At 31.8% G+C, this 27,970-nt stretch overlaps 3 protein-coding genes across 5 annotated transcripts in view; 2 read left to right on the plus strand and 1 right to left on the minus strand.

Annotated features, from left to right (window-relative positions):
• The first annotated feature begins 4,995 nt into the window (after nt 1-4,995).
• Nucleotides 4,996-6,204, plus strand: LOC138186218 (large ribosomal subunit protein mL62). Its single transcript, XM_069125826.1, has 3 exons — nt 4,996-5,347; nt 5,599-5,787; nt 5,878-6,204. Exons 1-3 carry the CDS (start codon nt 5,192-5,194, stop codon nt 6,136-6,138), a joined length of 606 nt encoding a protein of 201 aa, XP_068981927.1. The 5' UTR covers nt 4,996-5,191; the 3' UTR covers nt 6,139-6,204.
• A 359-nt stretch (nt 6,205-6,563) lies between these two features.
• Cluap1 (clusterin associated protein 1) lies at nt 6,564-9,339 on the plus strand. Its single transcript, XM_069125816.1, has 6 exons — nt 6,564-6,792; nt 6,871-7,067; nt 7,417-7,815; nt 7,916-8,154; nt 8,229-8,407; nt 8,613-9,339. Exons 1-6 carry the CDS (start codon nt 6,771-6,773, stop codon nt 8,879-8,881), a joined length of 1,305 nt encoding a protein of 434 aa, XP_068981917.1. The 5' UTR covers nt 6,564-6,770; the 3' UTR covers nt 8,882-9,339.
• A 107-nt stretch (nt 9,340-9,446) lies between these two features.
• Nucleotides 9,447-27,970, minus strand: part of LOC138186191 (uncharacterized) — a 147,072-nt gene continuing 128,548 nt past the window's right edge. For all 3 annotated transcript variants that reach the window (XM_069125804.1, XM_069125798.1, XM_069125789.1), the window contains 5 exons: nt 22,849-23,054; nt 16,850-17,051; nt 15,863-16,090; nt 12,304-12,614; nt 9,447-11,025 (listed from right to left, as the gene is read on the minus strand). In XM_069125804.1, coding sequence (XP_068981905.1) covers nt 10,518-11,025; nt 12,304-12,614; nt 15,863-16,090; nt 16,850-17,051; nt 22,849-23,054 — 1,455 coding nt within the window. In that variant the 3' untranslated portion in view covers nt 9,447-10,517. The remainder of the gene's footprint in view (nt 11,026-12,303; nt 12,615-15,862; nt 16,091-16,849; nt 17,052-22,848; nt 23,055-27,970) is intronic.

The raw sequence follows: 27,970 nt of genomic DNA on the forward strand, positions 1-27,970 counted from the left end.
CACGAAGATGGTACCCCGCTGTACCCACCCACTGGTATGTGGGTAGCCACCCACATGATAATCAAACAGCCAAAAAATTCTACCAAATGTCCAAATCGGACAAATTGTGAATGTAAACAACTAAATAAAAAAAAAAAAAATCAAGAATTACAAGGTGGATCTTTCTCGCCGATTGAAGACTGCAGCAACAAGACGCTTAGAAATCTGTTACAATTTTTTTTTTTTTACTTTAAAAGAAAATTTTGTTTATTCATTAAATATACATATATAAAACCATACCCCAAAATTCAATAACTTCATTTCTTTCTTTTCCTTCTAAAAGAAACTACAAAAAAAAAGCGCTATTTTACAACATTCTAATTCAGGACACCCCCTTAATTTTTTTCCGCGTCCCATACTTACAAATTTATATAATGTACGGTAATCTTTACTCGTTGATAGATCATGAACTACTGAGCAATTTCTAAACATATTAACAGAGTGTGCTATCATTTCGTTCTTAAAATAAAACAATTTGTTTTATTATACACTAAACCTCACAATATTTTTAATTATTTTTAACGAACCGCATATTTTGAGCTCATAATGTTTTATTATGATATTACATATTATACGTTACAGACGAAAAACTTTACACGCGTCATTGAGAAATTAAAGATAGCACACCTGGGCTATCTTTTTGACCAGAAGGTATATATATGTCGGAGATGAAAGGACATCGGAGCCTCCCCTTTGGAACTTCGAGAAAATTCCTTAACATCGTAATCTAGATTCTATCATAGGCGTAATTAAGCAATTGTCATTATTCAATCCGATTGTATTTGTTCGAGACTTGTGATAATGAGCTTGAGATCAAGGCGACAACCAGTCGCCGAACGTAGCCGCGGTCACGGGATGAACGCTTTGTCTGGCAGAGGCATGGAGTAATTCTATAGCTCTCCTTAAAAAGGAAATACTTGTAACACTCGACAGTAAACATTCCAACGGTCTCTGTCCCGTAGCTTGCCACTTGCAGACCCTATTCTTCAAGTAAGATGATTGCCAGATGTCGATGCGTTTCCACAATACACGTGCAGCTTTCCCTCGAGGGCGTCTAGCATCTTTTTCTAACCACCAACATGGAAATTGACCAATTAACAGCAACGTCAATTTCCCTCACTTTCTGAATAAAGGCTATCCTCGACGAATCCGATGATCTTGTGTCCTTAGACACACCCCATCATAGTTTTCCTCTGCAGCATCATCGCGACAAAAAATCATTCTCTCGTGAGGTCTCATTAGCAAGTTACTTAGCGTCTTTACGCTCGGTGGATATTCCAAGTTTTAACAAAGAGTTAGTTTAGTTATACTTCCACCGTAGCCAAGCAAGACGAGTACGATTTGAGCTTTGGAAGAAAGCGCATCCTGTTATCCCGCGGATGACCGCGGATTCGTTATTGAACCTAGGATCATTGTCATTAGCTTCCCGAGTATCTAAGTACCGCGGTTACTTGTCAAGTCCTGTAATAATCGTATTTGCACCAGTCAATGTCTTCTCTATTGCATAACGACAATGTGTAATCCAAATGAAGATTCGTTTCACGTCCCTAACCCTAATTCTAATGTAAACCCGACATATATATTATACGTATTATTATTATATATATTCTATACATTATTTTTATATTCTATATTATATATTCTATATTACATAATATTCTATATTATACAATTTTTCTATCTAATCTAGAAGTACATAAGGAATATAATATTTTTCACTTTTTCAAATCGTAATTCACAACTACTTTTTTAATCTGTGCAGTAATTGACTCACGCTTTTAAACTCGCGCGATCCACGTTTACAAACAGAAGATGAGCGGTCAGTACATTATTCCTATACATCTTAGAAAAGAATCTTTGACTTTAAGAAGTAAAAGTTTACTGTTAAACATATGCTTACTACGAATAATTTTAATTAAGTGAGCAATATCATCTCTTGTATTACATTAAAGTTGATATTGTAAAATCGTATTATAAATTCAACGGTGACAATCAGAAATAAATTTTGTTATATTGCGTTCCTAGAAAGCCAAGCTTGCAGAATTTAAAGGCGCCATTGAACGATCACAGTTAACTTCTGGAGGCACTGATGTCCCATAACTTACGATCTTGTACGTATAATTAAATTCGCATTATGCTTTTCTGAAACCATTTGAAATATTGGTTGGTTGCCTTCTCATCTTTCAGAATGATTTGATACAAAAATGTCTGTTTTTTTTTCGCTATATATTTTTCCGATTGTTTTTACTAATTCTCCAATTACACGTATTTCAAATTTACTGAACGCTTCTATTAAAGATCTATATAATTCCATTTGCATGTGAGACTAATAAAACAATAAAATTGATCTAAGAAATTCCTGGTATGTATTCTATATATTGTCTCCTATATTTTAATTCGGTTAATAAATTAATAGGAACAGGATTTTTGTTGATTCCTAATTTGCGTACGATTACGCGTTCTCAAGGAATAAACCATATATGAATAATCAACTAATTATCTAAATAATCAACATTTGAAGAAGGAAAAAAAAAGAAAGAACCGAGAAGATAAAATATTTACAAAATTCCTCATTAAACCTGAAACAATCAACACCAAAATGCATGAAACACTCGAAAGCAGGTTTGCAAGCTAGTCAGGTTCGCGTGGTACGAAGATATTTTACTCGAACAATCATATCGTGAATTACACAGTCACTTATAAAATAGAATCTAGCCGTCACGCGACACATACGAGATAAATCGCATGTTCGTGCGCTTATACGTGCATGCGCGTTCTACCAGGCTGCGGTCACGCACCAAATTGTGTAATCCTTCTTTCCATTTTTTCTCCTTCTCGTCCACTCCTTCTCTATTTGCTCGCTCTATCGGATGCTTCTTGTCAGACAAAATCACAAGTGGAGAACGTTAAATCGCATACGTGGTAATACATATACACTACCAAACAAAAATATCCAGAAACTTGCTTATTCTTTAATTCAAGATATATTTTAATTCTAAAATTACAGATAAATCAAATTATGATCGTTTACCTTTATAATCACCTTAACTACATATGTAAGAATAGACTTATAAGATTATATAAGATACAATAGAGTACAATAGAATATATAAGAACATTATGGCACAATGATATTAATTTTTAAAATGTGATATGTAGTATCGTAGTAAAGCTGGTGTTTGTAATTGTCAAACCTTCTAGAATCATCTTGTTACTTGGTAAACTTCTAATCTTTAGATTTCTGGATTTTTGAATCATAAGTCAGATTAAAAAGGATCTTCTAAACTGTTAGAAAGATTTCTAATATTGATACAATTAGTGCTATTTAAATAGCAAATATGTGCAGTAGAATACATATTAAATAGTAACATATATTATTGCTAAACTCATATTTTACCAGTCCCATAAAAAGATAGTAAATACTGCTTTTAATTAATTCATCATTCATCTGTACGCTTTCATCAAATTTAAGTATCTATTGTTACTCCTAAACTGACCACACTTATGGACGTTAGTGTACATACGTGTAATCAAATAGTATCCAACAACACTTATACGAAAATTCACATCATAAATATATAAACGCACGTCGTTCGCGTAACGTTACGATAATTGCAATTTCGTGTCAATGCTATCAGCAGTATCGACTCATACATAGTCACGAGTAAATTTTTATCATAAATTTTTTCGAGAATTAGTTCGATTGAATCACCATGAACACTGCTAACCAATGAAATTTTGCCACATTTCTGACTGTGCGCATAAATGGACTCGTTATTCGGAAGGTGAACAATTTAAAAATTAAACGACTGTGTCGCAAAGTTTAAATATTATTGAGAATAATTGTACGATGGCAGCTATTGGTATCGTTATCTGATAGTATTGTGAGTTTAAAAGTGCTTGTTGAATTTTATACGCATTGAATGAATAAAATGGGTTTTGTAGGGATTTTCTTGAAATATACTTATTTAATATTTAATATGTTGCAGGAATTATAGTTTTGGAAACATTACTTTCGAGGTTTTTCTTTTTGAAGATTACTAACTAATCTTAAAACTAGAATCTTATGAATAAAAATTGCGAGAGAGATTTTACCTTAAAAAAAGAAGTTTGTTATTCCAACAATTTTAGAACCTAGGAAAAGAATAATGCCTAATTGAGATGTTTAAAAAATGAATAATGGTGAACACTTGGTAATTGAAATTACTTTCATTTTTCGAAAACAAGAGTGTTTCTTAACAAAATCACAGAGGCCTTAATTCATATATTAATTGTCCCTATTCTATCGCAATTCACATTATGTTTGGTACTGTTACATTTAATACTACTTCATCTTCCAAGTATTAGCGCGACATCCTGAAGCCAGCTACAATGCTGGTGAAACGTCGGAAATCTTTTTCCTCTGGACACAACTCTTTCCAGGAAGGTTCAAACTGTCTTAACTAAAGTAATATTTAAATGCAACAGTGCCATGTGATAATATAGGCTGCAAAAGCATCAAGACAGAGTTGTTCAAATTTCGAAATTCGTCGATTTACTCATTATTATTTGTTAATTGCTATTGGTTTCTGTTTCTCTCAATTGATTTCTATTTTACGTAAAACTTTATAGTTTTACCTTGTATATTAATACTTATGTATATATACTTACAATACATGTGTACATATATACAAGAGATTGTAATAAGTTTTTAACATATTATTAAATTATTTTAAATTAGTCATTCCTGATTATCCATTATTGATGCGAGGACATTTGAAGCATGATATTGAGAACTGAAATAAAGTGAATTGACTTTAACTTATAAAAAGTACTGAGGCATTGAAAAACTTACTGGCTTTGCTTACTTGAAATATCTTACCACGTGCTTTATTGTAATCAGCATAAACAGAACACTAACCACTGATATATCATGCACTTTTTATAATAAATCAAATTAATATTGCATTAATAGGCACAAAACAGAGCATCTTTTACTGATTACTTAACATATATTGAAATCGAAATATCACAATATTACAAAGAATTTTTGTGAGAATCGATTCTGGAACTTGTAGCGCTAGTAGCAATGTTCAGATGATACGTTTGTTATTACCACATACCGTGGTTATACAGGTTATGTTATGATTTAAAGATTTAAAGAAACGACAAAATGAATATTGTCAGCAGACAGTGGACTCGAATTTTTAAGACAAATATAATGCATAATCAATTTTGTATTCTTGGAAGAGCCCTTGCTTACAAAAGTGCTTTTTCTCTTGATAAGTTATATCCCACAAGCAATTTAAAACTGTTCACGCCAACCTTTGTAAGTTTATTATAATTTATTAACGTACTAGAATCTACTATTTTGTACATTTTATTTTGTTGATTTCACGTACGAAATCTCTTAATTATTTATTCAAATCCTTGTTTAGAATATTTTCTATATTTATGTTTAAAATAAAATTAACATGTATCTTTAACTGAACAATTTTTTAAAATTATCTTATATGTTACGAAATATAAAGGCTTATGATTAAGAATTATTTCTACTGTATAATTGCATAACATTCTCAGGTTCCTGATGATCCAAATGCTAAATTTGATGGCTATATACCACTTAAAGAACTTGATATCACCTATAGTCGTAGCAGCGGTGCTGGAGGACAGCATGTAAATCGCACAAATAGTAAAGTAGATCTAAGGTTGCATGTAGAAAGTGCTACGTGGCTAGCAGAGGATATTAGAAATAAATTATTGGAACAGGTTTGTAATTTTTCACAACTACAAACAAATTTTACAGCTATAAGTACTAATTTCACATAAGAAAGGTTTTAAATAATGATATCATTACAGTATAAAAATAAATTATCTAAAGGGGGTTACTTAATAATCAAGTCAGAGTTAACAAGATCTCAACAATTAAATTTAGCTGATGCTCTTCAAAAATTGAGAGAAATAATATGGGGAGTGGCAAAACCACCATCAGAAATACCTCCTGAAACTTTGGAAATGAAAAGAAAACAGCATCTTCGAGCAGCAAGACAAAGGCTTTTTGAAAAACGAAGACATTCTGAAATCAAACAATCTAGAGGAGCTCCTACTATGGACTTTTAATCTTCTTTATGTTATATATTGTACATAGAACAATATACTTTTCAATAAATGAGATATGATACAAAATATGTAATCATAAAATATATGTATGTATTATTATAATAGTAATGACTTTGAATATTAGTGATTTTTAATATTAGATGGTGGCTTTCTTAATTTTTATTAATTTGACTTTTATTAATTTTTATTAATTTCTTTAAATCTATATTTAATCGACATTAGAAAAAAACAATTCAGTTAATTAATAATTGTCATTCTGATGTAAATATTGAATACCAATATGTACCACTATTCGTATGTACATATATAAATAAGTATTACATTACATAAACTTGGGATTCTTTAAAAAAATTGATATATTACGATTTAGTTATTATAATTTCAATTAAATTTCTTAATTTGATATGTATTGGTTACAACAGAAGTAGAAAACATGTATGAATCAAAATTTCGAGTAACATTTTCAAATGCCTTCTTTTGAGCCTATGATTCAAGGAAAAATAATACGCTTACATATACAATGTATGAAACTCTATGTTTCCTTGACAACGTGCTCAACGTAAATCAAAACATAACGTGGAAAGTCGACGAAAAGTATTGTGATTTATTTCAAACTTGCCTTTCGAAGAAAAATGTCATTTCGTGACTTGAGAAGTACATAACAACCTTTTTTAAATAGATGTTACAATATAACGTATGCTTCTACGATAATTATATTTATTTTTTTGATAGATTTTACAGAAATGATGCGAGTCCTTGGTTATCCTAGATTAATTTCTGTTGGAAATTTTCGACTGCCAAATTTTCCACTGGTTGCTGAAATTCTTGTTTGGCTGCTCAAAAGATTTGACCCAGATGCGGATATATTTAGTGAGCATAATACCGAAGAAGAGCGTATTTCATTAATACGTGCAGTTGCTGAATTTATGGTAATAAAACATGCAGTTTTTAATTTTTTTAGTTTTATATTTGATATTTAGTTTTATATGAAAATAAAATGTTTCATTGAATTTTATAATTTATATTGTTGACATCTATGTTTATTTCTTCATTATTATTTAATTTTTAAGCATGCATAGAAAAGATAATTAATTTAGTTTGTAATTTTAATTTTAAGTTTCTCTGGAAGTATCAACGTCTTATTAACGAAATTATAAAAAAATAAAAATAGCAAATTAATATTTGTATTTTTTAATGAATTAATATTGTGCTGTTTATACTATGTTGTTTTTATATTTTTATATTGAAATTTATCATTGTCAAATGATTTTAATACAGGCTTTAAAAACAAATGTCAAATTAAATACAAAAAAATTATACCAAGCGGATGGTTATGCTGTAAAAGAATTACTAAAAGTAGCCACATTACTATATGATGCACAAAATAATAGTATTAATAACAGTATAATGTCTGATGATAATTTTAGTACAGTTAGTTTTGACATTTCCAATAAAGTAAATGAATTGAAATCAACTAGGCAGTTAGCCAGTCAGTTGACTGTTACTGGTGCATCACTTTTTGACTTATTAGGTCGTGAAGTTGATCTCAGAGAGATTCGTAATTCAAAAGTTGCTAGACAATTTGACATCACAGAAATTGAGATGGCCTTGAAAAGTGTTATAGAAAATGTACATAAAGAAATTGATGATACCAAAAAACAAATTGAGAACGTAAAGGTATTACTACTTTGTCATTTTATTCTTGGAACGTTAAAATATTCTTTAGCAATTTCTCTAATCTCTAAATGTTCTGTTATAATTTCTGTAATGATTAAAGGATACAGAGCAAAGTTTGGATACAAGAATCGAAAGACGACGTGCAGAGCTTGACAGAAACCAAAAGAGATTGCAAACATTAAGAAAGGTACGCCCAGCTTTCATGGAGGAATTTGAGAAACTTGAAGTTGAATTAAGAGTTTTATATAACGACTACATTCAAAAATTTCGTTATCTTGCATATCTTGAACATCTGTATGAAGATGCAGCCAAGACAGAACAAGAAAGATTTGAAAGACGGTACATACATAAATAATAAAAATTAATACTTACTGTGCAGAAAACATAATATAATGTTTTCCAACTCATAATAGGCAAGAAGCAACACGGAAACAATTAGAAAAAATGAGGTCAGAAGACGCTAACTTTGAAAGTATAATGGAAGGAAATGATTCCATATTACCTATTAATCTTCAAGAGCCTCCGCCTCCTCTCGCTGATACAGAAAAACAAAATACCGAGAAAACAACACCAAGTAGTCGATTGAAATCAGGTAAAAATATAGTGCAGTTTCCTTCTCAACATTTTTAAGAGCTTGTTATAATATGTAATAACTTTAACAAAATTAACATCATATCTACTAAAACATGTATAATAGCTATTAAAGCTTTTCAACATTTTTAATAGCTTGTTATAATATGTAATAACTTTAACAAAATTAATATAATAGCTATTAAAACATGTTTATAATACAATAGCTGGTCGATCATCGAGAACACAAATATCACAGCGTCGTATTTACGGAAGTATGTCTGGACGTCAGAGAGGAACTATTCAAGAATCAAATGACAGTGGTGGCTCGCTAGATAGTGACAGTGACTTGTTAATCGATGGTGATCTCGATGACGATGATGATGATGATATTCTAGACTCTGTAGGAGGACCAGAAATTGGGAATTTTGATTTGAAGGTTGGACAAGAAAAACGAGCCGTTAGTAAGCTAGATCATTCGGATGAGGATTTTTAACGATTACAAAAAACAATTACAAAAATTTCAAAATATACCGTCCATGTAATTATCGATCTCTATACGCACATTTTTACAATAACTGTAAATAGGTGTCAATAAAAGGTAATATATTATTAGTCGTCGTGATCGAATAATTTTGACGGTGGTAAAAAATACTTAAGATATATATATATATACAATTATTGTATATATATGACATACGCGTGTTAAATAATTTGAAATTCAATTATTCATATAATTGTACATGTACTCGAGACTTATATTTACGAAATATATTTTCAAGGGAATCAAAATACATATTGTCGTCGTATAATATTTATTAACTTTCTCAACATGACCAAACGGCATGTTGATTGTGGCTTAGCACCGATCACATGTACGTATTCACCTATCCTACATGTTGTGTACGTAAATGTATGTACACTTCAGTGTATACACATATATACATAAATGTATGTGCGCGTAAAAAATGTGACATTATGAAAGAAATAGAAACAGTTTGCAATATTCATTGTCATAACGCTCAAATCTGTAGTCTCTTATCTCTAGCTGACCGTAATACTTCCTCCTTTGTTACATCCATTCTGAGCACAATTAATAATCACATTTTTCTTGAAATGTAGCTCCTATTATGTAACAAAGTTTCCTGAAATCACTTTAAAGGGCTGATAAAAATTATTCGCGAGGCAGTTCGACAACAAATAAAACTGTAAAACGCAACTAATAAAATGCAACTAATATTAATCCATGATAAAAGACGAACGAATTCTTCCTAGAACTGAAACTTTCTTCGTAGTGTCAATAACCGATCGGATATAAATCGACTATATTTAAACGGCATTTTAAAAACATTTCGCATTCTACGCGTTTACTATCAGATTAAATACTAGATGTTCTAGATACATATTATACATACATAAACTACGACTATAAGTATTGATCCTATGGATATGCGTACGTTTTTCTTTATACGTTGTGCGGATTTATAGGTGTCAAAAAAAGGAAAGAGAAACGTATCAACAAGACAACAATGTAATATCAGATATCCTACATTATAGCCGATAATGTAGACCGTAAACATAGGCCCTGCTTGGTAACTTCTACATTCCTATTACTATGTAGGTAGTCGGTTTCATGCAGCTCGGCTTCGTTCGAACGAAAAGGAAACTCGTACATAAATATAATACCGTATAAAATCGTGAAAGAAGCACCATAGCGTAAGAGATACAGGATCGCTCGGGAAAGTCATTCGTCATGTAAGTATTTTCCCGATCGATCATGAGTCTTCCTCACGTAGAAAAATATTATTCGTCAGCTTTCGAATTAGCATCGCGCTTTTCACAATGCTACCGGCTACCACACTTCATTTCATCATTTGGCTCATTGTTAAACAGGCACCGTTCTCCGTGTTTCCAAAACGAGATTTATCAGGCGTGGACCGCAAAAGGTAGAAAAAACGTGTTATGGTACTCCATAAATTCCGAATTTCTCTGCAATTCTCTTCTCTCAGTCGAAACTGGATTTCGCTGGAGGAAAACTACGGGCCACCGTAGTTATAGAAATAGGTTCTTGCTACCTTTGGGGTACCAGTAAAATTACTAATATCCCAAAAAGTATCGATAATAGTCTTTCGCTACCTGACCGATTTTAACACGGGGCTTGCTTTTATCCGCGGCGTCATCGCCGGCACTGGTTCTAACTTTGGTAACGAACAATCGGTGCTTAGGTCTGTCCAGATTTTGCCAACGTTTTCGGCCAGTCTATCCTTGTACTTGTAGGCCGTTCTATCGACTACCGATTGAGTCTTTATACAATCATCACCGCCGAATTCGCAGACCCGATAATGATGCAAAATTGCGGCGTCCGATGGAACGTTCAGAGTTCCATGCCCCGGAATAAATTCCCAGACAAAATGATTACCAGCTTCCACAATGTCTTGCGGCTTGCAAATATACTTCGAGCGTTGCTTGTGCGGATGCAGTTTTGTTCTACGTCTGGTTTTCTTCAGAGTAATCAAACCTGCCTCTATGGGAGTTCGACTGGCCATCACGAAAGGATCGTCCACCCATTGCAGATAGAAGAATGCGTTTTGAAAAGAATACGCTCCGGTGGATTTTGTATTTGTACGACTGCTCATCCATCTAAAATATAACATTTTTATTTTTATTTACATTAATTGAAAAATATAGTGATTCTTATCGATATTCGAATACCACGATATTCGAGAAATTATTGCTTTATATCCTTTATAACAATGTCGCTGAAGTATCATTTTTTAATATATTACATTTACATTTTTTAATATATTAAAATACTTATTGCAGTTAGTAGAAACATAAATTTTACTTATTTAATGCACATAGTTCCTTGCGTCGTCGAAGATTAAATAATGACGCCATTTAAGATTGCAAAAGAATGTCAACTAATGAGTAAATTACATGAATTTTATATAAAATATGTACATATACAATATTATAATGTACGTATCTAGGATATATAAAATTTATACATATAAATTTGAATTTGATATGTTTGAAGTATCTCCATATTATTAAAAAAAGCAATTGAGTCAATTAGATTATTATGACAAATATATAGAGCAATAATCTCTCATCTCTAAATCGGGGTACACGGATATCGATAAGAGTCGTGTATAAGACTTTGTATCAGAAAATATCGTAAAACTACTGTAAAATAAAATATTGAAAATATTATAGATATATTTGGTTGTAATATAAAGGCCGTTATATAGTGCTGTCGGTTATTAATTTATCTGCATATTTCATTAAAACCAATATGATCTGAGAGTTTGAAGAACTTTGTCTTGTAATAATTTTAATGCTTTAATTCCCCTGAAACAGAGTGTTTTCTTTTTCAATGCAAATATTCTTACATGTTTCATACGATTCATAATTTACAGATGTGAATATTGTGTTTGAATGGCAGAAACACACACAAAATATTTTTTATGAAAGTGAAACACGAATCTTTGCACCAATCTGTTTTTATATTAATAACTATTTTTTTTTGTAATTAAATATCTCCTCTTAGATTTCTTCATTTAAGTTTAATTTAGTTTATTTAAAATATTTTATATGTGTTTCAATTTTACTCTAAAAAGTATCTGTAATGGATGAAGAAAATATGTAATATGATGCTGTAAGATCATGCATACTAATCAAAACTTTTTCATGTCTTGTTTGAGTTTGAGATACTCTTTAGAAGCATATAGTTGAGTCGAAAATGACCAGAAGAACGCAGTTAGTTGTATAAAATTACATTTAATTCCGATGGTATGTTAATTAATCATTGTTCAAAATTTTAGTATTTTAGTTCTAAACATCTGGCACATTCACACATTACGTATAAAGAAATTAAATAACCACATGTTTAATTATAACAAATTAACAAATTTTCACCTAATGAGATCAATGATCGTGTCGTTGTGCCTCGGTATAATGAACTCGTCAAGGTCCACCAACGCTATGTATTCGTATTTGTACATAGATCGATAAAGGCAATCGTTCAGGGCAGCGAACAGTCCCTCCGTGCGAATTTCTCGCTGCGAAATCATGTCCAAATGATGCCAAGGTAACACGGTCACGAGACCTTTAGCTTCGTAGTACTTAAGAGCACATCCAGCCTCCGTGCCAACCGTGTCGTTGTATAGAGTCACATGGCTAGCGCCAAGCAGTCTGTATAACTCAATGAACTCTATTAGCTGTAACACCTAGAAAATTTGCACTCATTAACATTTTTACTGTCCCGACTAAAAGTAGCAGGTTTTTTCTACTTATTTCTTTCTTTTCTTCTCGTTTATTTAATCATCGTAAAATTCAGTTATTGCCTACATGAATGCTTGTACATCTCATTCAGTTAAACCTTGTATATTTACAATTTACATATTGCTATATGTAGTTTAAATATAAATGAATTCACCGTTTCTATTAAGCGCTGTAAACTCTAAAAGCGTTTGAAATTTCATGCAAGATTTACTTTATAATAGATAACTGTCCAGAAACCACCTACTCGTACATTTACAAATTCTGATTAAGATTGATGAAGTTGTTTGACTTCAAAATTGCGTTTGTATAAGTGTGTGTCAAGTTCCTTAATACATTTGCTACCAGCGTAATATATACAGCGAAGATTAATATAGATTTAACTTTAACCTACACAACCTAATAAACGAGCATGTAACCGACACGTTTTGTAAAATAAGATAATCTCAGATACGGATTTGTATTAAACTTATACTGTATTATTAAATATATTATACAAAAGCATAAGGACTAAATGATCTATAGTGAACATTTTGCTCTAAGTTACTATATTAATGAACACGTAAATGCGTTAATGTGAAATCCTTTGCACTCAAATAACCTGATTTTGTTTGAGTATCTATTGAAAAACGAATACCTAAAATGGTATAAGTATACCATTAGAGTGGGCTCGATTTGAGGAGCCAATATCAACAAGCACGTAATTAGAGAAAATATTATATTATTTAGCAACTATTGTTCTTTTCATGTTAAAGAATAGTTAAGATGTGTTAAATTTTACCCGCACGTTGTAAAGCCACTCTCAGTCGAGCAAAATAACAGGTTCACATTGGCAAATGGTATTTACATACTTGAATACAGGTGACTCGAAATCGAAAGATTTGACTAATAAGAATCAACGTAGAAACCTAAAAGGATATTTCAAATCAAGCAGATAATGGATTTACATCGGTAAACTGGTTTAAAGTTGGTTAAATTTAAATCGTTTGAATAAGGTAATTTGACTAATCTGAACAAATTTAACAGTATACTACCTTGCTTTCTATCGCCTCGACAGTGGCAGCATTTTCGACATGAATATTTTATCTATCAGGTAACGATTATGTACATACACCGATTGTGTGCTCGCATTATGGCAACGCAGTAGTTATTCTATAGCTGGCAGCCGAATTGTACTATCCATATGATAATGAAAAGATTATAGATATCGATTCTTAATTATATACTCTTATGTATTCAGTATCACCTTCTTCTATTGTTTTTATTGTTATCAGTTAGGAATTCACATGCGTAGACGTTCTTTCAATATTTAGTATATCTACATTCATGAGTATTGGACAATTAAAATTTAATGATAAAAATAAAATATAATGTAATATAACAATAATTTCACCAATTTTATCACTTTAGCTACTCTCGTAGTTTGAGCAAATTTTTTATTTCTTTTTTATTTTCCATGCGTACAATACTGTGAAAAGATTTTCGGCCAAATAGATTTTCAATCTATATTCTAACAGTGATATTTAAACAAGTTTTAACATATTATACGTTAGTGCACTGTTATACATGTATGTATGCACTGGCTCACGAAAATATTTGAACGCTACCTACCTCTCTCAAGTTTCCAGAATATCATTCAACAGTTTTTATTGTTTGTTACTTTAATTTCTTTAAGTAAAGCAAAATTTAAACAAAGATATAAATAAAATAAAGAACTACTTGAAATTACCGGTCGAAAACGATCCAATATACAGATAGAACGTTAAAATATCGTTTTTAGATTATAAAACGAAGAATCTATCTGATTAAGAGCTTTCGTACATCATTCTATGTATATTGGATCGCAGGACATAAAATACCGATCGATCAATCGATTTTTGGAAAATCTAGATTACTATTATTTACTATTATATCATTTATTATTATATTATTAATTAATCTAAATTTTCCAAAAGTCGTATTAATACTTTAGGTGTGCGACAATTACTGCTAGCCCAATACATAAGTTGTTAGTTAAGTGAACGATAGGCTTAATTCATTTGTCCATATTCTATCGGCTAAGCACGCTTTTGTCATGACTCGACGCCATCAACTTCTAATCGAGAGTAATTACCATCTACAATGAAATAAAGAAGGCAGCTCTTCAAGTAAAAGTTAAACAGTTAGGTTACGATAGAGTCTCGTTCGATGAAACGATCTTGTCATTTGCATAAGGCAGTCTGCATAGACTGGTCCAGTAGATTAACTCGTTAACTGTGGGAGATGATTTGATTTGTCACTAGGATTTCTAGAACCTTGGATATAACCATTCCTGTATTTGTGGGTCTTATATTCTTTACTATCCTATTACATTTACATTCCTATTAGAAATAAATTCATATTCATATTTCTAACGACTGAAATCGACTAGAATTAATTTCTCTTTATTGACTTTTAAACAAAGATTTGAGGATTGAGAATAATGAACGTATTGCACGAGTAGGCTTTATTGCGACTTTGATCCTTTAGCTTCTCTTTGGTACCTGTCACTTTGTATTTATACTATGTACCGTCTATAGCTGTAGTTGCAGTAGATGCTTATTCTGATTAAACTATCATTCGAATACAAATAAACAGATGAAAGAACAAATAAAGAAATAAATAGATTCTTACGAACAGATTGTGGATATTCACGTAAATTCATACTTTATTTTTAGATCGTCGTCAGAACACGCATCCCACTACTCACTATAATTCTACCCCAATTGTAAGCCTTTCTCACGCACAAATCACTTAAGCCGAATTATGTTAAGCTGCAGTCGTTTTATTCCTTGAACTCGGTTTGAGGGTTTTCGATTAGAAAACTAAGGGTTCCCTTGGTAAAGTTGCAAATTATTGCAAGTCTCAAGCATAACTCAGCACGGAAATCATCACAGTTTGAACACGTTGATCGTAACGCTGGTTATAATTGGTTTACGTTACTAAATCTTTCAGAATGATTAAAATAAATTCCATGAGCTAACAAATTTTCAACAATCAGAATGATTTCGATAACATTGTTAGAAGAAGTTGCCAAATATAATACTATAATTTGCAAGAGTTTAATTTTCTGATGTAGTGTATTTCGCTGTATGCTGTCTGCTAGCCTGAAGTATATAAAATTTGCGTGACAATCAACGGGTCAAGTGAATTCTCAACATGTACCTTTCAAACTTACTCTGTCGTAATCGTAATGTAGTGGTTTCACGCAAACGGCCAACAGTTCCTTGTCCTTCGTCCTAGTCTCGGGCCGATTCTGTACGAGGATACGATTCGTCGGTGCTGCTTTGAGCCTGGCTACAACGCTCACAGTTTCTGGTACTCTATCAGACGTAGGCGAATCTTTCGGTAGCGGGCAAATCACAAAGCAGGCACTGTACTTCAAGTTCCAATTTTCTCTGATCACCTATCAAAACGATCACGATAACCACTTTAGCTTTATCGAAGAGCATGCTGCGTGCTTGCGTCAACGAGCTTTCTCCTGGGAAAACGGAAATTACAAGCAACGAGCAAGTCGAAGTGTGTTGCCTCTAATTTATCCAACATATGGGGTGGGTAAAAACTGGTTCGAGACACTAAGAAAAAAAAAAGGATGAATATTATGCAAAGTAACGTAAAGCGTCAGCTTCTACCTGCATGCTACGGTATTTTACTTTTATGGAAGTTAACAATATCAAACAGATGATTTACAGATGTAAAAAGAGATTTCGAAAGTGTCATTTTTTAAACACAAAACGGCAGTCACTTTGTATTTTTTATATAGCACGATATACTTTTCTGATCGTATTCGGGCGGATTTAGAGATGTAATAAATAAGCTACTTCTTGATCAAATAGATTTTATATACAAGTATACCATTTGACGCGTTTTTTCAAAAGAAAGCGAACGAGCTTACTGTTTAACCTAATACACAGCGCTCTTTAAACAATATAAAAATTGTTCTCCTTTTACATTAGTAAATTCTTCCCCCGATACCAATAAATTTCCACTGGAAACATTATTTCGTTGAATTATCTGAGCCGGGATAAAAATATCGTGCTGACTGATATGAGGACCATGCTATGTATATTTTGTTCTATTTGTTTTGTAATAATTGATCTTGTTCCAAAGGCAACGTTATAGACGTTACAGTTTATTTTCCATTTTCTTCATTTGCTTAACGCACCTTCACTTTAGCAGCTACCGTTACGGAAGTTGTTACGTTGCCTCCGTTCTTTGGTCGATACCAAAGTCTACACCAAACGCGCTCTGGTCCTCTTGTCTTTGTTGCGCTTATTATGCGAACCATTCCTTGATTTTTACCTGTTGGTGCGCCCGTGCCACCAACCCTGTTATCGAAGTACGCTGAGTATACAAAGAATTTGAATCTGAGAATTGAAAAAAGAAATATCATCCTTTTAGAATCAGATCAACTCGTGCTATGTACAATTACACTGGCTCGCGAAAGTATGTGTCGTATAAAGCATTTTGAAATCTTATTAGCACTGTAAAAAAAATTTACACGACTGCCATGACTATATTGGTCAAATTTGAAACCAACCTGAAAATGTATATATATAGAAGTTATTACAAAATATTTACTATAAAAATATATTCAATAAAAAATTGGAATAGCATGAATAGCAGTCATCTTAAGTATATAAGTGTTAAATATAGTTCCACTGAATATTAAGGCTTATTCATATAATAAATAATTGACTATTTAAATACTTTTATAATTTCCATGAAATTTGCACTAAATTTGTTATAGTTTCTATACATATTTTCAGATTTGTTTCAAAATTTATCGATAATAATCACGAGATTTTGAGTACTTTCGTGAGCCACTGCATGTAACAGTAAATTAGTATAATTACGCATAATACTCTATAATATATCGCAATCTATCGCACGGAATCGTGAAATGTTATGGGAGAAATAAGATTATCATAAAATTTATTATTGTGAACATGTAACAGCGAACGCAATAAAGAAAAATAAAGAGAATGTGCAAGAATAACTACTTCCTCTGTCCTAACTTCCTCTAGTTTCCTTTACTTAACAACTTTTTTAAATATAATTTCAAGACTTCTCATGCCAGAACTGAATTAAATTTTATAGTAAAATATATGATGAATAGGGGATCTTACGGAAAATTCAGCCACGTATAAAAAGGTGACCTAAAAACAATCTCGTCTCGACTATTTAGGCCGTGATTATACAAAAGAGCGTTAAGCGGCATAACGACAGAGCGACAAAAAATAAATTTATAGGTTTGATCAATTTTCTGTCGCTCAGCCGTCATTTGTTTTATGGCTCTACCGCTTACCGCTTATCGCTCTTCTGTACAATCACGGCTTTACACGTAAAGAATTTTCGCGAACGTTGGAAGTTTCTCGGGGCAATAGTCGAGTCGCGATAGTAGTGGAAGGATCAGCTGCATCGGTGCGTTGGCCCAAAAGGGTTAACAGCGAGGTACGCTGTGCGGAATTGATCTTGAACATTCTCGAAAGTTCGGAATTAACAACGAAGCTAGCGAAATGGAGGCAATAGAAATGGAGAAATGACTAGTGGAGTTGCGAGAAACAGCAGTAGGGGATATCGCGGAAACAGGAGTAAAGCTGAGTAATTTGGAAAATCAGCTGACGACTAAAGAAATTACGACGGAAATAAGGGAGAAAAAAACAGAAACTATGAGGGGATAGACATGAGGATGGAAAGAAAGGATCTCGAAGAGGAAGTAGAAGTTTTTAAGAAGCAAACTGGAAGTTAGCGCGGTGGTTGTACGAGCAAGAGAGATAGAAGATGATAGAGTGATTCAAGCAAGAACAAAAGAGTGGCAAGACAGAATCAAAACAATGGAAAATAAGAAGAAACTGGGAGATAAGAAAATACGTGCATATAAGAAATGATAAAACAAAGATAAAGAGAAAATGTCGAAAATAAGAAGAAATGGAACGAATGGAATTGGACGGAAAACTTAAAGGGCGAAAGATCTCACGCAGAAGACGAAGAAAAGCTTTCGTTTAGGCCGACTAGGGAGGTAAAAATTCAACCACGGATAGAAAAATATAAAGAAAGGTAAGAAAATATAAAAACGTAACAGGGCAAATCAAAAGAATAAGAAAAACACGAGAAAGTAAACCTGTAAATATTATCCTGCCAGGTGGCTGGATTTGTCAAAAGGATCGAAGATTTCTGGAATTACGTAAATAAATTCGATATGGTAAACCTTTCTGAAACAGATTGGGAAGAAGTGGAACATAGGTTAACAGAAGTTTAGGTGACACGGCGTACAAAAGAAGATAAAACGAAAATAGAAGTGACAGCAATAGGTGGAACGTTCACAGGAATAAAGCGACAGATCGGAAAAGCGCAAACAAGGCAGAACGATTCATTCAACGATAATGGAATTCGCACATAACAGATCTGGCGAAAGGAGACCATTAGAAGATTTAGAAGAGTTGACGGAAGACAGAAATTGATAACTCAATTGGAAGCGACTTCGATGCAAGAATCGAAAAGAAAGGAGAACTCTTTTGGGATGGACAAGAAAATACAAAACTGAGACGATCCAAGGATAAGACGGATAATAAACAAGGAGAACACTTACTGCGGATGGTAGAAAAAGAAACGAATGGGGTATAATAAATGGAAAAAAAGCAGGTAATACAACGAGTGAATGGACATTCGACAGAGGAAACAGCTACTCGATAATAGACTAGAGAATAATAAATATAGCCACGTGGAATAAAGTAGAAAGGATAGAAGTAAGAACAAGAATTGGGTCAGATCATCGGCCGTCAGAAATGGAAATCACAGCCGACATTGCAGAACTAAGGACATGGTAGAAGAGGAGACAGAGATAGAGATAGACAATTGGAATGAAGAAGGGATACAGATTTACGAGGAAGCACAAGAAAAAAAGGAAATTTTGAAAACGACGTAGTGCAGGGAGCAATGCCCGGACTCACAGGGAAGATGAAAAAGGCAATCAACAAACAGAAGATCGAGAAGCGTGATAAAAGAGATAAATAAAGCGGTAATGTGGAAACAGGATAAGATAAACGAAGTCAAATACGGAGAAGAGAAACAAAGACACGGCAAGTTACGTAAAGAAAAGGCAGAAGGGGCAGGAAAACAAGAACAGAAGAAACCGATAAAAGTAATGGAAATTAAGTACCAGGAAGAAATAGAGACGTATGTATATACAAGAAAGAAAAAGAGAGGTGAAATTCCAGGAAAAGTATAGAATTATCAGAATAGAAACATCGTTTCATGCATATGGTAGGAGCAGAAGATACGTATGGATAAAGAAAATACGAATGGATAAAGAAGAAGAAAGCGGAACTGAAGAGAAGTAGGAAGAAATCGAGAGTGGTTATTGGTAAACTCCAAAAGAAGAAAGCAACAGGAGGAACATTGAAAAGCGAGGCCTGCGTGTTCGCAGCAGAGAAAATCAAAGAAAGATTTAAGGAAATTATCAATAAAGTATGGAAAGGAGAAGTATCGTCTGAAGGTTCGAAGAGACTTTTGTTGTTGTGAGAAAGACGTTAAAAATTATGGGGGGATAACGTTAATGGACAGCGGATGTCAAATTTACTGTATTCGATGTTAGAAAGTAGATTAAAAAAATAGATCGAAGTAGAAATATTTAAATTATTGCCGGATCCACAAGCAGGATTCCGAGAAGATAGAAGCTGCATAGACAACATATTCATACCGAAAACCGCATTAGCAAAAAAAATTAAGATAAAAAGAAGCGTGCTATGTATGTGTTTTGCAAACATGAAGGCTGCATTAGATACGGTAAACAGGAAAAAAACTGTGGCAGAACATGAGAGGTAAAAGAATGGATCTAACGTTAGCGAAAAGAATCGAAGAAATCTATAAAGAAGCAAAAAATGAGTACAGGTGGGAAAATTCAAGGACAGGAGCGTTCTGGATCAGAAAAGGCCTAAGACAAGACTGCTGCTTAAGCTCACTATTGTTTGCAATATTTATATTGGAGATAGACGACTACTTGAAAAGAACACAAGAAGAAAAAACTATTGTAGGAACGAAGAAAATATTCATCCTCGCGTATGCAGATCATCCAACAGTCATGACGATAACTCAGAAGGAAGTGGAAAATATATTGAAGTATCTAGAGATATTTTTTGATGGAAAGGAACCGGAATTGAACTCGAATAAATCGACGATCATAATGTTCAGAAAACACGCAGAAATGGATTTGGAAGTGTAAAGAAAGCGAAAAAGTGGTAAAAGACGTGTGTAGAAAAGCGACAGCAGCAATGGCGCGGATCCGGAGAATCGGAGAAAGAAAATTTGCCGATGACTTCTGTGCGAGAATATTAATGTTTAATGAGTTGATCAAAAGTATTCTGATATACGGAGCGGGCATCTGAGGCTATAAGGAAAGGAAAGAGATGGAAGTAGTGCAGGAAAGATATATCAAATGAATACTAAGGTTAAACAGGTGCACTCCAGGATATCTAATAAGAGAGGAAAAGCAAATAAGAAAAATATGTATAGAAATGGAAGACAGAGTTGTAGAATATGAAAAAGAAATTAAAAGTAGCTGCGAAAACTCCCTGTTGAAAGAATACAGGAGAGAGATGGGCCAAGTCAACTGGGTCAAAACGAAATGAGGCAAGGAAAGAGATGAGTTTCTGAGAGATGTTGGAATGAGCAGATCGAAAAGTGAAGCAAGAGGCACCAATACCTTTTCTGTTCTCTTGGATGAATTTCTTAAACGAAGACATTTTAAACGAAGGGAAGTAAGGCAATCATCTGATGATCATGAATCCGAAATTTACTTAATCAAATAGAGAGTGTCTGAAAGCGTAAAAATTTTGAAAACACTGAAACTAAACCAATAGGAGCCTGTCACAATCTTACTTTTAATAATATGAGTTCAACAAATGAACTCATTCTATATTATTATTACATTCAATCACTATTGAATGAACCTTATTTGGAAAATTATTTTCTTCCTTTTAGTACATTTTTGAATAAAACTACACCTTTTGAATTTTTTAATTTAGATATTTTACTTTTTACTTTTAATCTTTAACTGTCATCTGATTATAATATACACTGAAACACATTGGAAGACAAAGATTTTTTCAGATTTTATCTTAGCTGCCAGGACAATTATTTCCTATAAAAAAATTTCCAATTTTTTTTAAATTAAGAGAAACGTGAAAGAGAATGTGAAAAAGTGGAAAAATAATAATTACATGTTTTTACATTATATCATTAAATAAAGGCTCAAGTATGGTATGGTAATATCACATATAAAATATTTTGCGAAACATCAATGAATCTTGAAGCGGAATTTCTTGTATTAGACTATCCATCGAGAAGGGGAACGTCAAAGTTATATTGTAATTCACGGCAACCTTCATTATATGCAAAGGAGAGGCCAAAAACGAAAGAAAAATATGAAGACATAATGGATCTACTATGTTATATTTCACCGATTCATCGCGAATACCTAAAATTTCCGAAACAGAAAATGTTGTTATTGAAGGAGAAGATTATTAATAATTAATTACGCAAGATTACAATATACGTAACATAAGCAAATAAGCCTGTTTGCTTTTAACTTGTTCCTTTGATAAAATAAATTATTTTTTACCATCATTTTCATATCATCATTATTTTCAATGAAAAAGTATTAGTCAATTAATAAAAAAGGAAACTGATTTCGTTTATTTGTATTATCGATTATTTGCAAACCGGCATGCGTAAGAAGTTAATTAACTAATTACGTTCGAAAAAATTAGCCTTAATTTTAGTGCATCGTACGTTCTTTACAAAAACATGAAAGAAATATTTTTTTTTGTTATCAATAATTAATAAAAGTTGATCTTCCCAATAGCTTAAAGAAATGGATTTCTGAAAGTAAAAAGTAACCGAAATTAATTTTAATAAATTTAAATATCCTAGCTGGTCGCATAAAATAATATTAAATTCCTAAATTTGAGATTAACAAAAATTAATTAAACGTGCACGAACTTGATTTGAAAAATGATTTAGCCTCAATAATATTTAATACAAAGCAATATAAGTGTAAGCGACACATTTTTATAGACTAACAATAAAATAATTGATTGGCATTAAACGTGAATAATTATCTGCAATAAATATTCAAGAAGCCTTATCAAATCGTGAACACACTTAGTCTTCGTGACTGGCAACCATTCGGCGTGCGTGATCCTCAAACTCTGATCGAGTTGTGGTAGACGAGCTTCCAAGTTGGGTGGTAAGCTCGGTAAACCTCTCGGGTCCGGTTGTATCGCGGTCTTCTGTCCTCCGTCTTCCCCACGCATCAATAATCCGATATGATCGTCGAAGCTGCCCTTCAATCCAATGTAATCTTCAGCCTGTGAAAGCCAACAGGACGTTTAATCGCTACTGTGTATGTATCTTGATCGAGGATGTTATTTCATAGAAGGGAATTAGAGACGTTTTCAATCTCTATTTTTCGATAAATTATTATTTGACATAATTCTGAGATTGTTTCGTTATGTAATACGTATGTTATTATTGACGGATTTAAGATTTTGCACACGCAAGTATTTTCAATAAAGCATTGATTTTTATTGAAATGAAAACATGTTTATTTTTATGTGCATCTATTTATTTTCATTATATCATTTTTAATTATGTAATTGGCTATATGCGATAAATTTATATATGCGCTAAAAGTTGATACTGTATAGTTCACATGTTAATAATATGTTATGAAGGTATTTTGTGACAGTTTCTTTTTCTTTGATTCGTTAAACTTTTCATTGCTATTGACGCGTCAGTTGCGTTTCGTCGATTATTTTAACAGCACTGTTTACAGTATTGAGTTTTTGTTATTAGTGAGCATTTATTACTGCAAGGAAGGGTACTGCGCCACGTGATAATTATTGAATATTGTTACTTGGTAATGTTTGACGACCGATTCGCCTAAATAAAGCTAAATTAAGCTAAAAATAGTTACGTTACAAAGAAATATGTCGCTTTCCTCTTTCTCTGAAGGGAAAGTAAAATTTTGACAGTGGATTAAGTGTTAAATGAAACAGTGTTGTGAATACTTCACGTAAAGGGAAAGGACAGATTATGTAGATCAACGAAAAAGTATATATATATTTATTTATAGTGTATGTATTCATATTATTTGTTATTGTTAATATATATATATATATATATTAATATAACATCAAAGAGTTAATTATACCAACAACGATGAATTGGATTTTAAAGTTTATATTTCCAGTTTATATATTTATTTAATAAGCAATATTATGAACTAGATAGTATGTTGCGATACAATTAAAAACTCAATTACTTATTTAAAAATGATTACAATCTATTTACTTAAATGAATAATATTTGTCATTTATATAAATATACTTTCAAAAAATAAATTGTTCATTTCCTAATGGAAATTCTTGTAATTTTATTTGAAAAATATTACATGATTAAATAAATTGAAATGCAATTACGAAAAGATGAATTAATAAAGCTTTTACACATTGCAGAAACAACCTAATATCTTCCAATAAATCATAGCTTCTGGGAATTGCCTATCACAATGTGTATAGGTATAATTAATCACACCATAATTACTCTACTCCCATAATTTCGAAACTCATCGAACATTTGACCCAAGAATGAAATCATAAATATTGATTTACATGATTGGGGAAATATGTTCCAAGCGATGTTTGGACGTCAGAGACCTATTCCATGATACGAAGTGTTGGAACAGTTATTGACTGTGACCCTTTTTAACTTCAGAGTTACAGATATTGCCTTATGTATGTAAGTTTCGGGTTTACTAAATCATCATCCATTACGTTGAATGTATGTGACTTAATCATCCGCCAAAGAGTAATAGCGAAAAATAAATCTTGAATATTTTTTTACAATTCATTTTATAGAATACTTAAATCTTCTATAATTTTAAAAAATAGCTCATCTTTGTATAGAGACATATATATTTGTGATCTAGGCCACTTGTAAAGTCAGTAGTACGATTATTATTGTGAAATAATAATTGTCTTTCGTAACTACTTCGATCACTAATAATAATCATATCGAATTCCATTTCAACCAAAATGAAACTTTAAAAATTTCTATGTATGGTTTGTAACCAATTAATAGATACAGTATAATTTATAATGTAACTTATAAGTAAAAATATAATTTATAGACAAATATAATAATTATCTCTAACATTTATAATATTTATAATGATACTACTAAAAATGAGTAATGTCAAAAGAAATTACCGAGAACTTCTGATTATTAAAGAAAAAAAGAAAAGGTAGTTGATGTGGCAATGAATTATAGAAATCTTTTGCTTACTATACACATATCTAAAATTACGATATAAAACTAAATGTGGCTTGGATACTGTTCTCGTATATCGATAAAGGTTTCTGTGCAATAGATAAAACTTAACATTTTATTTTCATTATATAGTTATCATTATATTAAATGGTAATATCTTTACATTTTATGTCGTCTTCTTTGAGCTATATATTTTTCTCATAAAACTTCTGTAATAAAATAAAATAACTCGTAATAACTCGTAAAAAATGTTTCAAACAAAAGTTGCATGATTTCACAAAACCTCGTTAACTTATTATTAGTTATTTTTAAAAGAATTACATCTCAATTATGTTCAATTATATCATATTGAAATCCACCTTGTTGATCATACAGTAAATTTCAGCTGATTTCATAAGAATATACTAATCTCAAAAAATTAGTACTATATCAACTACACAGTTATATTAAAAAGAATTATTAACAATAATTTTCATAAATGTTAGCTTTTAGAATCACTAACATCTATCAATTAACAAAATTTCTAGTTTCAAAGTGATCGATATTAATTTGCTTGGCTACGAAATCGTCAACTCTAGCCCTCAGAGTCATCGATATCGGCTTCCGCAGCTCCATAATTAGTACTATCAGTTCATATGATACTTACATTCTTCAATATCGCGTGTCACCACTCCTAGATCGTCAATATCGATTCCCCACTTTCCTTTTTTCACCGTTTCCCACTATCTTGTTCTGTGCTTCGAGATGATGTATCAAGTGTCCCAAGCGTATTTTATTTATGTGAAAAGTTACGTTATACATCAAAGTTTCCAACTACACATATATTTTATCATGCTACTTCAGATAAGACTGTATACCTTAACTAAAAAGTATAATGCAAGTGACTTCGTATACCTAAAGCCTTGATATATAGGTTTCACACATACGAGCCTATTTGAAGCGAAACTGTTCAACTCCATCTACTTTTTATCAATTTCTCAGTTTCATGTACGCAAGTACAGGATTGATGCTTCCATCAGTTCAATTATTACTACAGGATGGCATAAGTAATAACAAATTTGAAAGTAAATTTAAAAGATAGTGTTTGTAATCATCACTTTTTCATCTCTTTCAATTATAGAATTGATCAATGTGACTTCTAAACGGATCATGTATTTGTATCGTTGTATATCATTTGTATAATGAACCATTTTAGTGACGAATGACGGCGAATTCAATTTAATTTAATCTATAATTTTTACTCGAATTTAAAATTTTTAAGTCGTATCTATAGTACTTCAAAGTATAGAAAGTATATTTTTGTATATTATATTATAAAAAGAATTAAAAAAATAAAATTTCATATGACAGTATGTACATAAGAGTATAATCAAAATAAGAATATAACAGCAACGATGATGTTTACTAACCCTTGCTCCATTATGAACAGATGGTTTTAGATCCAAATGTTAAACAAAACGAAAGAGTACATTTTTAATGTACCACGTAGTATATTCTAATCCCTCAAAAGAAGAAAAGAATGTTAGTAATATGATTCAATTTTTATTCACTATTGTGCCTTAGTAGTCTTATAATTTTAATAACATTTGTTACATTACATTTTTCGGGATTTTCTTCTAATTTTACAGCCTCTATTGTATTATTCTGACGTAATAGTAAATGTACTGTTAAAAATGACACTTTGCATGTAATTCAATAAAATAATGGTAATAATGACATAAAGATTATAGACATAAAGAAGTCACAGAGAAAATATGAATATACGAATCAGAAATTTTATTTAGATTTATATTGGATGCAAAATTATCCAACTTACCGGCTTACAATCATAAAAAAGTCATTAAAATTTTTTATGTATGTATTGTATCATTTTAAAGGAAAGATTAAAAATCTTCTAAAACCCTTGTAATTATTATCTACTTATTATTATAAATGAAAAGTATAAATCATAATTCAATTTTATATATCTTAGAATTAATCCTGTCCTCCTTACAGGTCAATGGTTATCGAAGAAATCCTTATTTTTTTCTCAGTTTTTATTATATACGTACGTATTATATACCGTTATACATACTTCTTTTTTTTTAAGATTTCTTTCAAATTGTAGGATCTCTCTTATAATTTTTCGTTATACACTTCTATACTTCATAAAATAAACAAACTTTTTAAAAGGTTCGTGCTCCTATATCTATCAAAGACATACCTTCCTGATTTATCTGCAGTTTTATATGTTACAGCCTAATTTCAACAAATAAAGAAATCGCAATCCTACACAATTCACTTTTCATCTCCAATAAAATCCAACAGATGATACAATCACATAAAAATGAATATCCAAACATGGAGACGCGTTAATACAATAATTAATAGAATTGGAGTACAAGAGGTATATGCAGGATTTGACACTATTGAAGTTTGAGTAGGAAAATGTGTTTATTTTAGGGGCAATTTCAAATGGATTTTTCGAACGCTATTTTGGTTCGTTGACGTTTGAAAAATTTCATTTCCACGGATTTCACAGGCTTTTTCATGCCTTTCGCCAGATTATACGACACACTCCTGTGTGTCATGTATGCACAGTCGGGATCATCATCTGCATGTACACGCGCTTGTACCAGCTTCTGTGCATTTTTTCATTGCACGATGATCGATCGTTCAACTGGATTGCGGGACACAGTGGCCACGTGAAAAATGGCATCATTTTTCTTCGGTTATGGCTCTCTATTTTTACGCGTTACAACGCGCGCACCAGGTCATAAACATCCCAGGCGAAATGAATTTTTGTTCAAATAATGGCCATCGTAATTTTTGCATAATTCCGTATTTGAATAATATTAACTACCGTTAGCACAATGGCCGTTGTAATTATTCAAACGACAATGAGTTTTAAATTTATTCCAAACGTGAAACCATTTCAGCCAGTTAATAACTCTATCTTTAAAGAGAGATACAT

The sequence above is a fragment of the Bombus flavifrons genome, chromosome 1, assembly GCF_040668555.2.
Source record: "Bombus flavifrons isolate JBK064 chromosome 1, iyBomFlav1_principal, whole genome shotgun sequence".
NCBI lineage: Eukaryota > Metazoa > Arthropoda > Insecta > Hymenoptera > Apidae > Bombus > Bombus flavifrons.

Coding starts and splice junctions, on each gene's coding strand:
- LOC138186218 (XM_069125826.1), top strand. CDS start 5,192: ATGAATATTGTCAGCAGACAGTGGACTCGAATTTTTAAGACAAATATA. Junction 5,348..5,598: donor AACTGTTCACGCCAACCTTT/GTAAGTTTATTA, acceptor TAACATTCTCAG/GTTCCTGATGATCCAAATGC. Junction 5,788..5,877: donor GAAATAAATTATTGGAACAG/GTTTGTAATTTT, acceptor ATATCATTACAG/TATAAAAATAAATTATCTAA.
- Cluap1 (XM_069125816.1), top strand. CDS start 6,771: ATGTCATTTCGTGACTTGAGAA. Junction 8,155..8,228: donor CAAGAAAGATTTGAAAGACG/GTACATACATAA, acceptor AACTCATAATAG/GCAAGAAGCAACACGGAAAC. Junction 8,408..8,612: donor AAGTAGTCGATTGAAATCAG/GTAAAAATATAG, acceptor ATAATACAATAG/CTGGTCGATCATCGAGAACA.